This window comes from Chiloscyllium plagiosum, unplaced genomic scaffold, assembly GCF_037043375.1.
Source record: "Chiloscyllium plagiosum isolate Xiang-an unplaced genomic scaffold, Cpla_swu_hap1 HiC_scaffold_27, whole genome shotgun sequence".
In the NCBI taxonomy this organism is placed as follows: domain Eukaryota; kingdom Metazoa; phylum Chordata; class Chondrichthyes; order Orectolobiformes; family Hemiscylliidae; genus Chiloscyllium; species Chiloscyllium plagiosum.
The window spans coordinates 90,288,568-90,308,423 of NW_028270165.1; the positions used below are offsets into that span (position 1 = coordinate 90,288,568).

Here is a 19,856-nt window from a genome sequence, read left to right on the forward strand (position 1 = left end):
GGAAGTAAGGCCATTCAGCCCATCGAGTCCACTCTGCCATTTAATCATGGCTTGAGCTTTTGCTATAAAACCTTGTTATCTTGAGAAGGTGACAACAAGATGTTCTGGGATTTACATTGTAATGAGACCTGTAACCTATTTGAAAAGGTGGAAGACTGAACAATCCAGCTTTGTTCAATATACCATTTCAGTGGCAGGACACTGGACTGTTTTGCTCTAAATTGTGTCTTAGGATCTTATCCTCCACAACCACCTGATGAAGAGGCAGCACTCCAAAAGTTACTGCTTCCAAAGAAGCCTGTTGGACTACAACCTGGAGTTGTGTGATTCTAGAATCTGGTTTCTAGTATCTGCAGTCCTTGTTTTTACCTAGATGATTTTAACCCTACAGTGAATCCGTTTGCAAGGATGCCTGCCTTGAAGTTTTCCTCCTCTCTCTACAAGAATCTCAAGGAATCCCTGTCCCACTGCAATTCCCAACACGTTTCCTCTGCCCTGAAGCTCTTTGACCATGTCCTCAAACAGACTCGCTACCACAGCCACGTTTGTTTCCTTGGTGCCTGCCTCTGTAACCAACTCATCCTACACAGACTCCGGACCACCTTTAAACCAGCAGAGTTCGGATCTGAACCCTGCAGGCACTCTGCGCCTCTTCCTCATGAAGGGCTTTTGCCCAAAACGAAGATTTTCCAGCTCCTCGGATGCTGCCTGAATTGCTGAGCTTTTCCAGCACCACTCTAATCAAAAGTGGATTGGCCATGCTGAATTAGGGTGGATTGGCTATGCTAAATTACCCATAGTGCCCAAGGATGTGCAGGTTCGGGTGGATTAGCCATGCTAAATTACCCATAGTGCCCAGGGATGTGCAGGTTAGGGTGGATTGACCGTGCTAAATTACCCATAGTGCCCAGGGATGTACAGGTGAGGGTGGATTGGCTGTGCTAAATTACCCATACTGCCTAGGGATGTGCAGGTGAGGGTGGATTGGCCAAATTAAATTACCCATAGTGCCCAGGGATGTACAGGTGAGGGTGGATTGGCCATGCTAAATTAGGCATAATATGCAGGTAAGGTGCATGACTCAGGGATAAATGCAGGGGAATGGGTGTGGGTGGGTGACACTTGGGAGGGTCGGTGAGGCCGAGTGGCCTGCTTCCACACTGTGGGGATTCTTTGAAGGGAGCGGTGTTTTTGGAAAGTGTGTCCTACTCCCCGTGTGCTGCAGGCACAGCGCATGCGCAGTGCGGCGTCCCGCTGTTGGCCATGCCCCGCCCCCTAAGCCGTCACTTTTCAACGCCCCGTCCCTAGTTCTTTTGTGACGTCCCAAGGCGGAAGTGGCCCTGTCAGTTTCAAAATGAATCTCCCGCCCCTTGCCGACTCTTCATCCTGGGAGGGAGACAGAGATGGGAGGAGGGGAAATTGGTTACTTGTAGCAACTGGAGTGAATGCAGGGAGGGAGCAGCCTCCGCAAACTCAGGTATGTGTATTAGTTACCCGGGTGAGGAGGGACTGAAGGATAGAGATTGGGAAGGGGGAGGGCTGGATATCTCCTGTTTTGATGTTTTAAAAAGCACCCGATTCCCACCAGTAACTGCCACAGGTACAAGTACAGCACATGCAATATTCCTCATTGCAGCTTCAAGCCGGTTTTGCATCCTCTGTCCTTCCTCCACCTTGCTCCAGCACATTCAGCTTCTTTCCCTCATTCCCATTTCCCCCCGCCTTGATGTTCCAAGCTGATCCTCAAAAGATCGGTTTGTCCCTCCATTCTTTCCCGGTGGTGTCCATTACTCTTGTCTATTTCTTGCCTTATTCAGCCTTGTGCGTGAACAAAGTGTTCGCGTATATCCTCTTTCACTGCCAGCTGCTTCCTTGTTTGCGAAAGCAACATTTCCTCCCATTTTTCGCCGACGCTGAGCCTTCTGACCTCCTTGATAGTGTTTTTTTTGTTTTTGCAGAAGCAGCAAACAGATGCTTATAACTGTTTGTATGAGCATGTCTAGCTTAACCTACACCCCCTCCCCTCACAGCACCTTATCTGTTTGATCTGTAACATCTACCATTGTTTGCAGGCACATTTCATGTATGCACATTTTAGCTATACTAAAATGTGCATACTAACACTGCTTTAACTATATCCCACAGGGGTGACCCTACAACCTTGTATAAAATAATGTGGGGCATGGCGAGGGTAAATAGACAAGATCTTTGATCTGGGATTGCTCATAGGTTTAGGGTGAGATTTAAAAGAAACCTAAAGGGCAACTCCTATACACAGAGGGTGGTGTGTGTAAAGAATGAGCTGCCAGAGGAAGAGGTGGCTGCTGGTACAATTACAACCTTTTAAAAGTGTTAGAAATGAAAATCGCTTCTCAATAATCGCTCTAGACAAATTCAGGAAAACAAAGTTTTATTAACAAGTCTGCAGAGTTGGGCACCCTTGAGAAAAAAAAAGGCGCGCCAGGCTAACAATGTTTCTGATTAAATACAGTTTGAGCTCCTCCCTTCTATAGCTCTAAAGAGTCACGAGGTTCACATTCTGAACATTCATTATTTTTCCATTCTGGATCCTTATCACAAAGTCTGCAGTATATGTCTCCCTAGTTGTTTTTCTAGCCTGCAGTCTTATCAGTCAAGGACTTATTCTTCTCTGTCAGAGTTAGTGGTCTTATCAATCAAGGACTTGTTTTTCTACTCTGTCTCGTCCTTTATTATAGAGAAGCATGTTTTACCCTACCCCCACGGCTCTATTCCCCTTAGACTCTGAGGTCATGCACATCTTAACTATTTGTACCGAAATCGTCTCTCACAATTCCACCCTTTCTGTTTTTAAGATGTGCATGACAAAGATAAGCGTCCTCCCATCAAGGGCCCGGGAAATCCTTGGTCTTTCGCAGCAACAGCACCTTCAGTTCCTGCGTTCCATGTTGGGGTACCGCCACTGCCTGGAGTTGGGAAATATTTTTCTGGATTAAAGATTGAACACAGGGGGTCAGGCAGGGTAAGATGAGTAGAAGCATTACGCCCCCCCCAGCCACCAGTAACGCCGTGCGCCACCAACTACCAACTAGGAGACCATCCCACCATCCGATGCCACCAAGAGGACGCCAGGATTGAACCGGCACATGGGCCAGTTTCCAAATTTTATCGGAAATCTTCAAAACCGCTTTACCGTTATCGTCAATTTTCAGACAGCAGTTAGTCAGGTTAAACTTCCCGCACACGCCCCCTTCTGAGGCCAACAGATAATCCAAGGCAAGCCGGTTTTGGTATATAGCAGCCCTCATCTGATCCTGCTGCATAGCCAGCAACTCCAGGGCCAGGGCGGTCTGATTAGTAATGACCTCTACGACTGCTTGGAGCCTGATAATTCGGTTTAACATATAGATAGGAGTACGGTATCCCCATGATCCGTCCTGTGCCCACGTAGCAGGCCCGTAGTATTCAATAATACGGGCCGGTGGCCACTCATCCCCCCAATCACCGACTTGGATATCCCTTGGCGACCTACGCAGGGAGTCAAAGAGTTTAACTCCCAAATCATCGCCTTCCTCCCGGGGTAATAGGAAGAATTCAGGTCTTATTAGACCCAGGAAGCATACTCCAGCCCATCCCATGGGCAGTTTGGAATATGCCTGATTACCGCATATCCAAAATAGGCCATCTGGAGCAGGCCCTCCCTGCCTCACAACGTCATCCCACAACTCCTTTACCCCAGGGACGCCCTCATAAGGACCAGGACCACTGCAATTCCAGTATTCGGATTGTTGGCCCCGTGGCAGAGTCTGGACAGGATTATTCCAGCATTGATTCCCCTGACAACCACCGCTCCACACTCTTTTCATGCCATCGGAAGGGTCAGCACTTAGCTCGTAAGAGGAGGAATCAGAACGTAACCGAATGCAATTTTGATGATCTCGGTTTGCAATGTACCAAGCAATATTCTCAGGCCACCATACTTGTGTGGTGGCATTCAATACACTCTGACAGGGACTAATTCCTACCTCCACGGTCCCCTTGCCTTCAACACCTAACTGGCCCTCAGGGCCATTTGTCAGTCTCCACCCCTGGCTTTTCCTTTCGTTGACATGTGTCCAATTGTATTGAAGCAATTCCCATATGTCTAAGCTTTGCCCAGTCCACGGCCATTGTTCTGACATATGTGGCCCCCCACAAACCCAGCAATTGCTAACATTTAAAACAGTGGCAATCCTAGAGGTGAGATCAATAAACAGGTTTTGTGTTACATCAGGGAGCTCAATCTGCTCTTCTACCTCTTTGTATATAGACGGCACTTTAGAGACAACGACCGTTCTCTGACGGTCGTTCTCTTTCTCTAACTCCCGTTCAGTGTTCTGAACTCTGGTCTCCTTGACTCTGTCAACCTGCTCTCTGAGCAACACGGAGGGTAGGCCCCACTGCCCATCTTTGTTAACACACACCCAGCGGTCATTTTTAGGGCACCCACGGACTTTGCCACCGTACCCTTTATTATACACTTGATAATAGGGTTTTCCATCCTCCCAACATTCTTGCCGTGCATTCACATCGTAACACCGATCGTTCACATGGGAGTGAGACACAAATGACCCCGAGTCGATCTGACTCCCAAGTCTCACCGTAGTCCGACATTTATCACATCTCCCCTCGCCCTCCCCCACATACAGGAGTAAACCGATCAATATCCCCACCAATACAGTCCAGGTAGAGTTCATTGTCGCTGTCTTTTCAGCTTTACCACCAATGGCTTGTCCCCTGGCCCGCATGTCCAAGTGCTCTCTCCTTCTGGCGGAACAGGCCCCTTTATCCTCGATGCGTGGGCCCACCCTTTTTCTTTCGTCCGAACAGCGGCTTCAGTTGTTAACAGGACCAGGAACGGTCCTTCCCACTGCGGCTGGAGCTTTTCGGCCCTCCAGGTCTTTACAAGTACCCAATCTCCGGGCTCCACCTTATGTAAGAGGAAGTCGAGCGGCGGAGTTTGAGCCAGGAGACCCTTCCTCCGGAGTTCTGCAAAAGAACGGGATAAGGCCAGTAAATAGTCTCTGACAAATACATCTCCCCCTTGTAGAGTGGGACACCCATCAACCTTACTCCAATATGGTAATCCGAACAGCATCTCATAGGGGGATACCCCGATATCCCGGCGAGGTGCTGTACGTATTCTCAATAGGGCAATGGGAAGGCACTTTGGCCAGGGTAACTTAGTTTCTAACATCAGCTTAGTCAATTGGGTCTTGAGCGTGCCATTCATTCTCTCCACTCGACCCGAGCTCTGGGGATGCCAGGGTGCATGGAATTTCCATTGGATACCCAGGGCAGTACAGATCAAATGGTGTAGCCTAGAAACAAAATGTGTCCCGCAGTCTGAGTCTATAGATTCCATCATGCCATATCTCGGGATTATGTTCTCTAACAATAGACGGGCCACGGTTGGTGCATCGGCTTTGGCGGTTGGGGAAGCCTCTACCCAGTGGGTGAAATGGTCTACTATTACTAGCAGATACTTCCATCTCTGTACTGGGGGTAAGTCTGTAAAGTCAATTTGGATCCTCTGGAATGGCCTAATTGCGAGGGGCTGACCACCAGCTGGCATAGAACGCATGGCTTTCTTGTTAATTCGCTGGCAAGTGGGGCATCCGACTACTTCTTGTTGGGCTAACGTGTATATCCCCCTGCATACATAGTCTCTCAGGATCGTGTCACACATGGCTTGCACCCCCCAGTGGGTCTGATGGTGTAATCGGTGCAGAATACTCCGGGTGATCTGTTTGTTTAGTACTTGTCTCCCATCAGGAACTGTCCACTTCCCGTTAGTTTCTAGCCGGGTACCCAATTGATCCATTTTATCAATCTCCCCCTGGGTGAAGATGGGTTGTTTAGCGAGCCCTTCCCTCAACGGTATTAATGTTAATAATTGGACGGATTTTTCGACCGCTGCCCGCTTGGCTTCCTCATCTTCCAGCCGGTTTCCCACCGCTTCCGGTGTCGACCCCTTCTGGTGACCGGGTACATGGACTACTGCGAGTTCTATAGGCAACGCCAGGGCTTCCAACGTTAGGCTGATCATTTGTTCGTGAGCTAATTCTTTTCCCCGGGAAGTTATCAATCCTCGCTCTTTCCAGATTTTCCCGAAAGTATGAACAATTCCGTATACATACTTTGAGTCAGTATATATGGTCCCCACTTTCCCCTCCAACAACTTCAGGGCCCTCTGGAGGGCGTACAACTCACAGGATTGGGCTGACCACTTCCCGGGCAGTCGTCCGGACTCGATCGTCCGTTTCGTTGCGCCATCTACGACCGCATAGCCACTGTACCATACCCCATTTATGCAGCGGGAGGACCCGTCGATGTACAGTTCCTGTCCCTCACCCAGCGGAGCCTCTTGCAGGTCCTCTCGGCTTTTGGTCTGTAAGTCTACAAATTCCACACAATCATGCTCCTGTTCCCCATCTGCAGGACGTCCGTATAGAAACTGGGCAGGGTTGCAACTGAGATCTTTTGCAAAATTGAGATCGTCTCCGGTCATCAAAATCGTCTCATACTTCAGGATGCGAGAGTCTGTTAACCAGCGGTGAGCCTTTTGAGCCAGTATGGTACTAACCGAATGTGGGGAGTATACTGTGATTCTTCCTCCAAAGGTAAGTTTCCGGGCCTCTTCTACTAACATTGCCGTAGCTGCCACTGCCTGGATACAGGTCGGCCATCCATGTGACACAGGGTCTAACATTTTTGACAAAAATGCAACCGGCTGACGTTTCCCTGCCCGCAGCTGGGTAAGCACACCCTGGGCAATTCCGCCAGCGCTATTAACATATGACTGGAACGGTTCCTTCAGGGTGGGTAAAGCCAATACCGGAGCTCGGATCAGTTTACTTTTAATAATATTAAATTGCTGCTCCTCCTCATCTGACCAGTCCAGTTTTTGTTATTCTTGTCCCAGTTTGTCGTACAAAAACTTTATTAGAGTGGTGTAACTTTCAATCCATATCCGGCAATACCCTACTAGCCCCAGGAACTGTCTGATTTCCTTCTTCGTCCTGGGTATTGGCATACCCGTAATCCCCGATATTCGTTCTGGCGTGATACGGCGATGCCCCTTACTAACCTGATGGCCCAGATATCTTACTTCTTGCTCCACAAACTGGAGTTTTGTCCTGGAGACGAGTAGGCCCTGTTTCCCCAGGAAGTTCAGCAGGGCAACGGTGTCTGCTCGTACCTCCTCTTCTCTCGGTCCTGAGAGTAAGAGATCATCGATATATTGGAGCAATTGATTCTCCGCGTTACACCGAAATCCTCCTAAGATCTGCTCCAGTATTTGTCCAAACAAGTTGGGTGACTCCGTGAATCCCTGCGGCAAGACGGTCCATCTCAACTGTCGCTTTCGTCCTGTGAAGGGATTCTCCCATTCAAATGCAAAAAGGTTCCGACTTTCTTCGTCAAGGGGGCAACTTCAGAAGGCATCCTTCAGATCTATTACGCTGAACCATTCATGTTCGGGGGGAATTTTACTCATTAACGTGTAGGGATTGGGTACCACCGGGTATCTAGCCTGGACTACTTCATTCAACCCCCGCAGGTCTTGCACCAGCCTATACGTCCCATCCGGCTTTCTCACAGGGAGTATTGGAGTATTGAAAGGGGACATACATTCCTCCAGTAGTCCATCTGTGATTAATCTTTCTATCACAGGTTGTAACCCTTCCCGTCCTTCCATAGCAATCGGATACTGTTTCCTTCTTACCGGGCCTTTTCCTGGTAACATGGTGATTTGGAGAGGTTTGATGTTTAGACCCCCTCTGTTCCCCTCCCGGTACCAAACTCCCTGGTCTATTTGTTGATCATCTTCTTCGGTGAGGGCGAACAACCGTACCACCATTTCCCCGTTACTTGGTACCGTTCCGATCCCTAGTTTGACCTGCAAGTCTCTTCCTAACAAATTAAACCCCGCCGATGGCAGTAGAAGGAGGTCTCGTTTAGTAGTTCTGTTTTCATACCCAATTTCCACGTCCTCCACTACTGGGACTTGCAATGTCTTTCCTCCAATGCCAGATACCCACATAACTGTTCTTTCTGCTCGGGCGCCGGGGGGTATTTGGATTATACTTGATCTTTCGGCTCCCGAGTCCACCATAAATGTGATCTCCGACCCTTGGGGCCCTACTTTCAAGTTTACCAGGGGTTCCTGTCGATAGTCCTTTTGCCCCAAGGGTAGGAACCCCCGACCTCCCTAATCTTCCTCCATCAGGGCGTACGACCGCACTTCCCGCTTGTAGCGGGGGCACTCTCGCTTAAAATGTCCCTCTTCATTACAGTAGTAACATCTGAGTATCCTCTTTGTTTCCCTGTCGCGGCCTCGAGTTCCTCCACCCTTCCTTTGTTCCGGCCCCGGTCCTCTTTTCCTCTGCTCTTGCCACGACTCTCCCCTTTCCGGTTCCTGCCACGGCTCCCCCTTTTCCCTCCTTCCAGCTGTCACTTGTTGCACCGTCTGCATCATTATCTTTGTCGCCTTCTTTTGCTTCTCATCGTCCCTTCTCACAAACACCTTTTGCGCCTCCTGTAGTAGTTCACTCAGAGGTTTACTATCCCAATCATCCATTTTCTCTAACTTCTTTCGTATGTCCGGCCAGGCTTTTGACACAAACTCTACCCGTATGAGTTGCTGTCCCATTTCCGTCTCAGGGTCCACCCCAGCGAACTGCTGCAAGTTCTTCCTAATCCTGTCTAGGAAGTCTGTAGGGGTTTCTTCCGGGTTTTGATGATTCCCAAAGGCCTTGGTAAAATTGTGCCCCTTCGGGGCTGCCTGCCTTATTCCTTTTATCCAATATTCCCGCATATCCCTCATGTTGCGTCTTCCTTCTTCCGTTTGCTTATCCCACTCGGGGTCGGTGAGGGGAAATTTCTACTCCCCTCCTGCTCCTCCCTCTCTCTCCCAGACCAACAGCGCAGCTTGTCGTATCATCTGTCGCTCCTGGCTAGAGAACAATGTTCCCATGATGGAATACATCTCATCCCACGTGTAAGTATTTGGCCCCAGGAACTGATCTAATTGTTCAGCCAGGCCCATGGGGTCCTCCAGTAGGCCCTTCATCTCCCTCTTGTAATTCCGTACTTCAGTACTCGTTAAGGGGATGTTCACATATCCCGTCCCTCCTTCCGCGCCTCCCATGGGCACTTCCCGGAGTGGATTCATTCTTGCAATCGGGACAGAGTTCCGTCTGTGACTCTTTTCAGCTTGAGATCTAGTCTGTACTCCTGAGGCACCTGGTGGTTCCTCCCCGCTTTCTTCCCCTTCCCCTGAATCGTCGCCACCCGAAGGACCATTTTGCGGGGCCGACGGGGTCACGTAGGGCGGCGGTAAGTGATCTAAAGGTTCCCATTCTTTCTGCCCTTTCGAGTCTTCATTGGTTACCTTCATTTTGCAAGATAGTGTGACTGGCAGCCAACAAAGGGCGTAATCACTTTGCCCCCGAGTAACACTAGGTTTCGAATTGACATATAAAATTAGAGCTTGCCGGACCCAGTCTTCGTCAGTGCCGAATTTAGGCCACCACACTGAGTCTCCCTGAATAGGTGTTTGGGACCACGTTTTACAGTATCTCACCATCTTCTTTCTAGATTTTCCTTTTCTCCTACCCTGATCCCAATTATTTAACATTATTCCTAACGGACTATCGTCAGGTACCCCGGGGTATTTTTCATTGTCTACGCTCAAGCCTACCTTTCCCTTATTCGCCTTGGATCCCTTATTTCCCATTGCCGAGGACTTTGTAAAATCGGAGATTCCTGTATTCCCGTGATAATCTATCACTATTTAGCCAATTCCCGGACCTTCAGTCCCGTGATCGCCCAGGTCCCTTTGCAGGCACCCCCGGTCTTTGGATTCCTGTGTCCTACGTCTCTGTGAAACAGATCACAGGCACCCCGTAGGTCCACGTTCCTCCGCAAACACGGTCTCTGCAAAATCCCGCACAGACGAGCCCCGGTCTCTAGATTCCTGAGTCCCACGTCTCTGTAGAAAAATCTACAGGCACTCCGCAGGTCCCCAGTCCTCCGGAAAGACGGTTCCCGCAAGTCTGTTCTTACCTGGGTTCGGTGCACCGAAATTACTCGATCGTTAACCGTCCCCACTGCCTCGGCCACACCCCTCCTTTGTTCTCCTGAGCCTTCCGGATATCACTCGCTCAAGCCGCGCGGGGCGACAAGCAAGGAATCAGGGACTGCCGAACTCGGCAGGGTGCACCTTCTCCGATGTCCTTCCTCAGCCCCCCCTCGCGGCCGGAGTGTTGATCGGACAAGCCCCCAAGTTTGTTAGAAACGAAAATCGCTTCTCAATAATCGCTCTAGACAAATTCAGGAAAACAAAGTTTTATTAACAAGTCTGCAGAGTTGGGCACCCTTGAAAAAAAAGGCGCGCCAGGCTAACAATGTTTCTGATTAAATACAGTTCAAGCTCCTCCCTTCTATAGCTCTAAAGAGTCACGAGGTTCACATTCTGAACATTCATTATTTTTCCATTCTGGACCCTTATCACAAAGTCTGCAGTATATGTCTCCCTAGTTGTTTTTCTAGCCTGCAGTCTTATCAGTCAAGGACTTATTCTTCTCTGTCAGAGTTAGTGGTCTTATCAATCAAGGACTTGTTTTTCTACTCTGTCTCGTCCTTTATTATAGAGAAGCATGTTTTACCCTACCCCCACGGCTCTATTCCCCTTAGACTCTGAGGTCATGCACATCTTAACTATTTGTACCGAAATCGTCTCTCACAAAAAGGTATCTGGATGGGTATATGTTGGGAAACATTTAGAGGGACATGGGCCAAGTGCTGGCAAATGGGACGAGATTGATTTAGGATATCTGGTCAGCATGGACTGAAGGGACTGTTTCTGTGCTGTACATCTGTGATTCTGGCTTGCTACGAATGTTTGTCACATCTGTATGTTCAGTTTTTCCCTGGTGTTGGTGTTAACGCCTTGGTGTCTTATTTTGCTCCCCACATCCTGGGGACATTAACCATTTCCTATCTGGTTGTTCTGATCTGGACTGCTGTCTGGATCTTCGGATTTCTGGGATTGGTCAATAAACATACCTGGAAGTGACTTTGTCAATCATACAAGCAATAGTTTATTCTTTGATATGGCCCGGACGGTAGACTCTGATCAGCCCAGAAGGATGAGATTAGATTAGATTCCCAACAATGTGGAAACAGGCCCTTTGGCCCAACCAGTCCACACCGATCCTCTGAAGAGTAGCCCACCCAGACCCATCTCCCTCTGACTAATGCACCTAACATTATGGGAAGTTTAGCATGGCCAATTCACCACATCTGCACATCTTTGGATTGTGGGAGGAAACCCACGCAGACATGGGGAGAATGTGCAAACTCCACACAGCCAGCCCCCCAAGGCTGGAATCGAACCTGGGACCCTGGTGCTGTGAGGCAGCAGTGCTAACCTCTGGGCCACCGATGAGTACTCCTAGAGTGCTAAAATAATCTGCCGACTTTTAGAGTTTGGATAGAACTTATGGACATTGTTTAGAGTCAGACATTGAGCATGATCACATAGTAACAACCAATCAGATCCCGCAAGGTCCTCATGCATGTTTGACAGCCTAGGGCGGCACGGTGGCTCAGTGGTTAGCACTGCTACCTCACAGCACCAGGGTCCCAGGTTCGATTCCAGCCTTGGGTGACCTTGGGCAGGTTGGGCCAAAGGGTCTGTTTCTGCGCTGTGTGACTCTCATTGTCTTCAGTGGAAGCAGAAGTGTGGTTGTGAAGCCTGGACTTTCAGAGCATGTTTTGCCCTGACTGGGAGCAGATGAGTTTGACTGAAGTGTGTTGGTGTTAATGCCTTGATGTCTCATTTTGCTCCCACCTTCTCGGGGTCATTAACCATTTTGTGTCTGGTCCTTCCTCAAGAAGCTGCATTGCAGGTTCACCCTGACTTGATACTTTTATTTTTGCTTCCCAAAATCAGACCTGCTCACTCTCAGCAGGATCCCAGTGTTGTGAAAGATATTAACTTTCAGGTGGAGGTATCCAAAATTCGGAGAGATGTCAGTCTTGATGTTTTTGCTTTTTTTGCCCCTCTAAGATCCTGAATCAGCACCTTCAGGAGAATTAGTTAGAGCGGAGTGAGAACAGGGGGGGAGAGAGAGTGGGATGGTGCTTTCAATTTTGTGGAACAACAACTGATAGTGATGACTTTTGTAATCTCTTTTTGCAGAGTATTTGAAAATCTGAAGACTGAAGTTTCAAAATCAACAGATGAAGGGCTTATGCCCGAAACATTGACTCTCCTGCTCCTCGGATGCTGCCTGACCTGCTGTACTTTTTCAGCGCCACATTTTTCAACTGACTCTCCAGCGTCTGCAGTCCTCACTTTGATGTCAATGTCTGACAGTCACTCAATCCATCGGGAACACAACGGTTTTTGACTGTGATTTCTGTGAGAGGGATCAACGCTTTTTGGTTCCTGTTTGAGGACGTTTTCCGCATCAGTGGGACTGGACGAGAGACCCCACTGTTGCAGCGCACTGTGCGTGGAGCCAGAAACAGTAATACGGCCTGGAAAGGGGATTTCACGGCAGGGAGGGGCTCTGCACGTGTTTGTGAGCAGCTGAAGCTGTGGCCATGGAGAAACCTGAGAAATCCCGCCCTGTGAAGGAACCGTGGAAGTGTGGCGACTGCGGGAAAGGCTTCCGTTTCCCGTCTGCCCTGGAGATTCATCGGCGCAGTCAAACCGGGGAGAGGCCATTCCCCTGCACCGACTGCGGGAAGGCCTTCAGCACATCCTCCTACCTCCAGACCCACCGGCGGGTCCACACCGGGGAGAGGCCGTTCACCTGCTCTCAGTGTGGGAAGGGCTTCTCCTGCTCCTCCAACCTGCAGAGCCACCAGCGTATCCACACGGGTGAGAGGCCCTTCAGCTGCTGTCAGTGCGGGAAGGCCTTCAGGACATCTTCCTCCCTGCTGACCCACCAGCATGTCCACACGGGGGAGAGGCCGTTCACCTGCTCTCAGTGCGGTAAGGCCTTCACCACCTCCTCCAAACTGCGGAAGCACCAGGGGGTCCACACGGGGGAGAGGCCCTTCAGCTGCCCTGAGTGCGGGAAGGCCTTCAGCACATCTTCCTTCCTGCTGAGGCACCAGCGGGTCCACACCGGGGAGAGGCCGTTCACCTGCTCTCAGTGCGGGAAGGGCTTCACCTACTCCTCCTACCTCCAGACCCACCAGCGGATCCACAGGGGGGAGAGGCCCTTCAGCTGCCCCAAGTGTGGGAAGGGCTTCAGCACATCCTCCCACCTGCTGAGGCACCAGCGGGTACACACCAGGGAGAGGCCATTCACCTGCTCTCAGTGCGGGAAGGGCTTCACCCGCTCCTCCCACCTGCGGAAGCACCAGCGAGTTCACGTGCCATCGCAGGGGGATTGAAGGAGTGACGGCCGAGTGCCATTATCAATTGGACTATCAGCCCGGTTCCGGGGACTCCCGGGTTCGAATCCCGCCACGACAGATGGCAGAGGGACGGGGTGGTGCGGGGGAGAAAGCCCCCATCTGATTCCCCCTCTCCCTTGTTAGGGAAGGGAACCGCCATTGTGGGAAAGGATTCACTCAATCGTTCCAGCTGCATCCTTTACCCGGTCTAGTCTACACGTGAACTCCAGACCCACAGCAGTCTGGTTGACTCTACACTGCCCCTTCCTGGCAAATGAGCGGGGAGAAACTTACTTGGACACAAGGTATGGGTTGAAATTGTGGAGTGAGGCAATACTTCCTCCGGGTTACGGCTGTACCAAGGATCCAATTACAAAGGGACAACTTGGTGCTGGCCAAGAGTAAAGACAGCGTGGTGAGGAGGGGAAGTGTGGTGGCAGGGGGAGGAGGGGAGGTGTGGTGTGTGTACTTTGACCTTGAGGTGTTCAAAAGGCAGATACTTTTTCCCTGCCTCTTTGCTGGGGGAATCTGAAGCTGTAACAAAGTTGGGTTGCAATAAAGGTTACTTGAACTTACCACCGGGCTCAGACTCTCATTGAAAGCTTTGAGCTCCAAGAGGTTTTTGTTTTAAAGCTGCTCATTTCGTTCAGCCTCCTGCACTAAGTTTAGAACATAGAACAATACAGCGCAGAACAGGCCCTTCGGCCCTTGATGTTGCGCCGAGCTGTGAACTATTCTCAGTTCGTTCCCTGACACTATCCCAAAATCAACCACGCGCTTATCTAAGGATTGTTTAAATCTCCCTAATGTGGCTGAGTTGACTACCTTAGCAGGTAGGGCATTCCACGCCCTTACCATTCTCTGCATAAAGAACTTGCCTCTTACATCTGTCTTAAATCTATCACCCCTGAATTTGTAGTTATGCCCCCTCTTACAAGCTGACATTACCATCCTAGGAAAGAGTCTTTCACTGTCTACCCTATCTAATTGTCTGATCATCTTATATATCTCGATCAAATCCCCTCTTATCCTTCTTCTTTCCAATGAGAACAGACCCAAGTCTCTCAGCCTTTCCTCACAAGACCCTCCATCCAGACCAGGAAACGATCTGGTAAATCTTCTCTGCTCCTTTTCCAATGCTTCCCATATCCTTCCTGAAATATGGGGACCAGAACTGTACAAATATTCCTAGTGTGGCTACACCACCGTTTTGTGTAGTTGCAGCATGATATTTGCAGTTCCGGAACTCAATCCCTCTACGAATGAAACCTAACACACCGTATGCCTTCTTTACAACACTATGCCTGCGTCTAAGTCAGTTATACAAATGACAAACCATCCCAAAACAGATCCTTGAGGCACACCACTAGTAACCGGACACCAGGCTGAATATTTTCCATAAACCACCACTCGCTGCCTTCTTTCAGAAAGCAAGTTTCTAATCCAAACTGCTAAATCACCCTCAATCCCATGCCTCTGCATTTTCTCCAACAGCCTACCATGTGGAACCTTTACTGAGGTCCATGTACACCATGTCAACTGCCCTACCCTCATCTCCATACTTGGTCACCTTCTCAAAAAACGCAATGAGGTTTGTGAGACACGATCTGCTCTTGATGAAACCATGTTGACGATCTGAAAACAAATTGTTGGTTGCTAGATGATTATAAATCCTATCTCTAATATTCCTTTCCAAAAGCTTTCCTTCAACAGAAGTAAGGCTCACTGGTCTATAATTACCTGGGTCATCTCTGCTGCCCTTCTTGAACAAGGGCACAACATTTGCAATCCTCCACTCTGGTACTAAACCTGTAGACAATGACAACTCAAATATCAAAACCAAAGGCTCTGCTATCTCCTCCCTCGCTTCCCAGAGAATCCTCGGATAAATCCCATCCGGCCCAGGGCACTTGTCTATTTTCACTCCTTCTAGAATTGATAACACCTGTGTGCAACTAACCTCGATCCTTTCGAGTCTAATATCTCGTACCTCATTCTTCTCCTCTACAATATTCTCCTTCTCCTGAGTGAAGACCGATGAGAGATATTCATTAACACCTCTCCAATCTCCACAGGGCCCACACTCAACTTCCTACTTCTGTCTTTGATTGGCCCTATTCCTACCCTAATCATCCTTTTATTCCTCACATACCTATGGAAAGCTTTAGGGTTCGCCTTTATTCTATGTGTTAAAGACTGCTCATGTCCTCTCTTTGCTCTCAACTGTCTCTTTAAATCCTTCCTAGCTGATCTGTAACTCTCCATCGCCTCATCTGAACCATCTTGCCTCATCAACACATAAGCCTCCTCCTTCTTTGTAACAAGAGATGCAATTTCTCTTGTAAACCACGGTTCCCTTACCTTATCACTCCCTGCCTGACAGGGACATACCTATCAAGGACACACAATATCTGTTCCTTCAACCAGCTCCACATTACAATTGTTCCCATCCCCTGCATTTTGCTACCCTATTCTATGCATACTAAGTCTTGCCTAATTGCATTATAATTGCCCTTGTCCCATCGATAACTCTTGACCTGTGGCATGTTCCTATCCCTTTAAATGAAACCCAACTGAATTATGGTCACTCTCTCCAAAGTGTTCACCTTCCACTAAATCAAACACCTGGCCTGGTTCATTACCAAGCACCAGATCCAGTGTGACCACCCCTCTTGTCGGCCCTTCGACATGCTGTGTCAGAAAGCCCTCCTGCACACACACTGGACAAAAACTGATCCATACGACGTACTAGAGTGAAAGCATTTCCAGTCAATGTTGGGGAAGTTAAAGTCCCCCATAATGACCACCCTGTTCCTTTCACTCCTACCCAGAATAATTTTGCTAATCCCATCTTCCCCCTCCCTCGAACTCTGCAGAGGCCTATGAAAGAACTCCAAGTAGTGTAACATTATACAAACGGTCGTGGAATTCTTGTAGCATGTCGCATACTTAAGGCTAAGACTTTAATGAATATAGAGGGTCTTTTAAAGAGAATAGTTTTAAGCATGGAAATAACTTTAAAGTGTTGTAGTTGACCACAAAAAGAAGCAACAGTAGCATTTCACAATAAAGCTTATCGTAAGATTAGAGAAAGTGGACAAAAGAACAAGCTGTAACAAACAAGGAACAAAGAATGCAGACAAGGACAGCAGGATGGCCAGATAAGAAAATAACTGACAAGTGAGGTAATCGGCTTATGATAGGATGGGAAAAGGGAGGCGTGATTCCACAACTTGTAAACTCAATAAGAAAGCTAACAGGCTCTGTTTTGGCGTACATTTCTGCTTGGTTGCAGGAGCGTCCGGTACTTGCAAAACTGTAATAAATTGTTCTTGTTTCGAAGGCTTTGTCTCAGGCTGATTGATTTGTGAGTGAGTTCTGTTTCTCACATTTCTACCTATGTTGTTGGTACCTACATGGACCATGACTTGGGGTTGGAAGCCCTCTCCCTTCAGGACCCCAAGGATACAATCCGAGACTTCACGCACCCTGGCACCTGGGAGGCAACACACTAACCGCGAGTCTTGTTCGTTCCCAACACACCTTCTATCTGACCCTCTAACTATTGAGTCCCCAATGACTAACACTCTCCTCCTTTCCCTCCTTCCCTTCTGGTGCAACAGGGACAGGCTCTCTGCCAGAGACCTGGGCTCCAGTGCATACGCCTGGTAGGTCATTTTCTCCCCTCAACAGTACCCACTGACTTATACAGCAGGAAGGAAATAAAAATAAGTCGTCCCTCCTTTCCCAGGAACCTCTGCTCTCCGACTTCAAATTTAAAACCTAAAATCAGTGACTCTCCACTCCTGGGCTGCAGCTGCCACTGAAAAACAGAAAATGTCACTTTTTTTGTGGTTAGCACTGCTGCCTCAAAGCGCCAGAGCCCTGGGTTCAATTCCCCCACCCCACCCTCCCACGTCTGCGAGGGTTTCCTACCACAGTCCAAAGACGTGCGTGTTAAGGTGAATTGGCCAAGCTCAATTGCCCCGTAGTGTTCGGTGACAGGGAATGGGGCTGGGTGTTTTGCTCTTCGGCGCGTTGGTGTGAACTTGTTGGGCCGAAGGGCCTGTTTCTACACTGTAGGGAATCTGATCTAACGTTCTGGAATTTATATATTGATGAACTGAAACCTGCAACCCATTCTAAAAGATGAAGGACTCAGCAGCATTCCAGGTTTGTTTCAAATATTGCACCGGTTGCGTGACACTGTGAACTGATCAGAGGGATATGGGAGTGCTAGTTGAGGATTCTCTAAAGGTAAACATGCAGGTTGAATACGGAATTAAGAAGACGAATGCAATGTTGTCAATTATCTCAAGAGGGTTGGAATATAAAAGCACTGTTGTGCTCCTGAGACTTTATAAAACTCTGGTTAGGCCCCATTTGGAATACTGTGTCCAGTTTTGATCCCCACACCTCAGGAAGGACATACTGGCACTGGAGCGTGTCCAGCGGAGATTCACACGGATGATCCTCGGAATGGTAGGTCTAATATATGAGGAACGGCTGTGGATCCTGAGTTTGTATTCATTGAAGTTTAGAAGATTAAGGGGAGATCTAATAGAAACTTACAAGATAATACATGGCTTGGAGAGGGTGGACGCTAGGAAATTGTTTCCGTTAGGCGAGGAGACGAGGACCCGTGGACACAGCCTTAGAATTAGAGGTGGTAAATTCAGAACACAAATGCGGAGACATTTCTTCAGCCAGAGTGGTGGGCCTGTGGAATTCATTGCCACAGAGTGCAGTGGAGGCTGGGGCGCTAAATGTCTTCAAGACAGAAATTGATAAATTCTTGACGTCACAAGGAATTAAGGGCTACGGGGAGAATGCGGGTAAGTGGTGTTGAAATGCCCATCAGCCATGATTGAATGGCGGAGTGGACTCGCTGGGCCGAATGGCGTTACTTCTGCTCCTATATATTATGGTCTTATGTTTTGCTATTAATTCTGTGTCTTATGATCCTGCAGAACAGCTACCGGCAGAAGGAGCAGCGCTGCAGAAGCTAGTGCTTCCAAATACACCTGGGTGGGCGGGGTTTAGATTGGAGGGCGGGTTTGGGGGAGGGGGAAGTTCATGGGCGGGGCGTGTCTCGTGAGAGGGTCACGAGCTAGTAGGCGGGGCAAGGGTCAGCGGGCGGAGCGGCGCGTCCAACCTGGAGGCGCGTGGCTTTGTGAGCGGTAGCGCGTGGGGTCAGGGGGCGTGGTTTTGACTCGCGCAGGAACCGCGGCAAAAGGGCAGACTTTGGTGCTCGATGGGGAAAGAAGTTTGGGTCCAAGAGGCGGGGCTTTGTCTCGAAGGGGCGGGCATTACGAGCACCGTTCAAAAGGACGGATTTAATAAGATGCGTATGGAAGGGGCGGGGTTAATGAGCAGAGATGGGAAGGGGCGGGGTTTACGTGTGGCATTATTCGAGGAGGGGGCGGGACCAGTAACAAGGGGGCGTGGCCATCCCGAAGCCGGAAGTGTGCCCGCGGCCTGTTTCCTCCGCTGGAGCCTCGGCTGCAGCAAATAAGGTAAAGCTTTATCAATATTTCCTTTTACAGAGTTTGTATTTAATAACCAGTAATGGCTACTCAATATCATCAGAAAATCCCAAAATGCAATTCATTTCAATCCAGTGCAGATAAACACTGAGTTAATTTTCTACGGGATTTAACAGCCTCAGCACTAAAATGGTCTCACAAGGGAACGGCTGTGAATGTTAGCACTTGGGGTCCTGTTCACACAGATTCACCGATGCTGAGGCAAACGTTCTTAATTGCCTCACAGCATCCTGTTATCACTTGGTGAGCCCAGGTGTCCCTATCTTTAAGTTCTCTCCTCTTTCTGAGCCTTCCTGCCAGTTTATTTTCTAGTGCAGTAAATGTATTCAATAATTCAGCATTACATTTTAGTCTGAATGTTTAAAGGCAAGTTTTCAGGCGAGAGACTTTCTCACCCAGATGCCCACACACTCATTCCTCCCTTTAATTGCACTGCGATCACTGAAAGAGAAGGCTAGTCCAAACGAATGCCCTTCCTGTAGAGTGGCACCACCATCTTCGCAGCTCATCTGGTCATATTTATCATCGCCATCGACACGTGTGGGTGAGCCATCGGATCGGAAAAGGAGCATCTTCTGGGGCAAATCTATATCACTAAGGGACCTCATAAGCCTAGCAATTAAATACCTAACAATACCAATACCGACAAACAGACATAGCTAAATTGATAAGCCAATTGTACCATCAGCCCGATCTGCAGTTTCCCCAACTGGTCCCTTCAGTCATTCTGTCAAGGAATACCTGGATCTCTTCTTGTATCTTAGTAATATTGCCAGTCAGATCGGGAATGCCCATAGTGCATTTATCTTGGACAATGGTGCAGACCTCACCCTCCTGGGGGAGTATATAGTCTAAGGCATACCGATTCTGCAC

General features: G+C 48.9%; 4 protein-coding genes across 8 annotated transcripts in view; 2 read left to right on the forward strand and 2 right to left on the reverse strand.

The window, feature by feature from the left end:
* Positions 1-19,856, forward strand: part of LOC148144968 (uncharacterized) — a 293,614-nt gene that overhangs the window by 267,945 nt on the left and 5,813 nt on the right. The window contains exon 3 of the mRNA XM_087975648.1: positions 12,227-13,413. Within this exon, the coding sequence (XP_087831774.1) occupies positions 12,634-13,413 (780 nt within the window). The 5' untranslated portion in view covers positions 12,227-12,633. The remainder of the gene's footprint in view (positions 1-12,226; positions 13,414-19,856) is intronic.
* Positions 1-19,856, forward strand: part of LOC148144974 (uncharacterized) — a 271,778-nt gene that overhangs the window by 143,221 nt on the left and 108,701 nt on the right. The window lies entirely within an intron of this gene.
* LOC148144975 (uncharacterized) overlaps positions 1-19,856 on the reverse strand; it is a 199,411-nt gene that overhangs the window by 116,719 nt on the left and 62,836 nt on the right. The window lies entirely within an intron of this gene.
* The window catches only part of LOC148144978 (sulfhydryl oxidase 2-like), a 146,216-nt gene continuing 131,007 nt past the window's right edge, over positions 4,648-19,856 (reverse strand). For 2 of the 5 annotated variants that reach the window (XM_087975466.1, XM_087975465.1), the window contains exon 3: positions 4,648-7,236. In XM_087975466.1, coding sequence (XP_087831592.1) covers positions 4,712-6,730 — 2,019 coding nt within the window. In that variant the 5' untranslated portion in view covers positions 6,731-7,236 and the 3' untranslated portion in view covers positions 4,648-4,711. Of the gene's footprint in view, positions 7,237-8,080; positions 10,344-19,856 lie in introns of those variants that run through there. The other 3 variants (XM_087975467.1, XM_087975472.1, XM_087975473.1) reach the window with 2 other exon arrangements.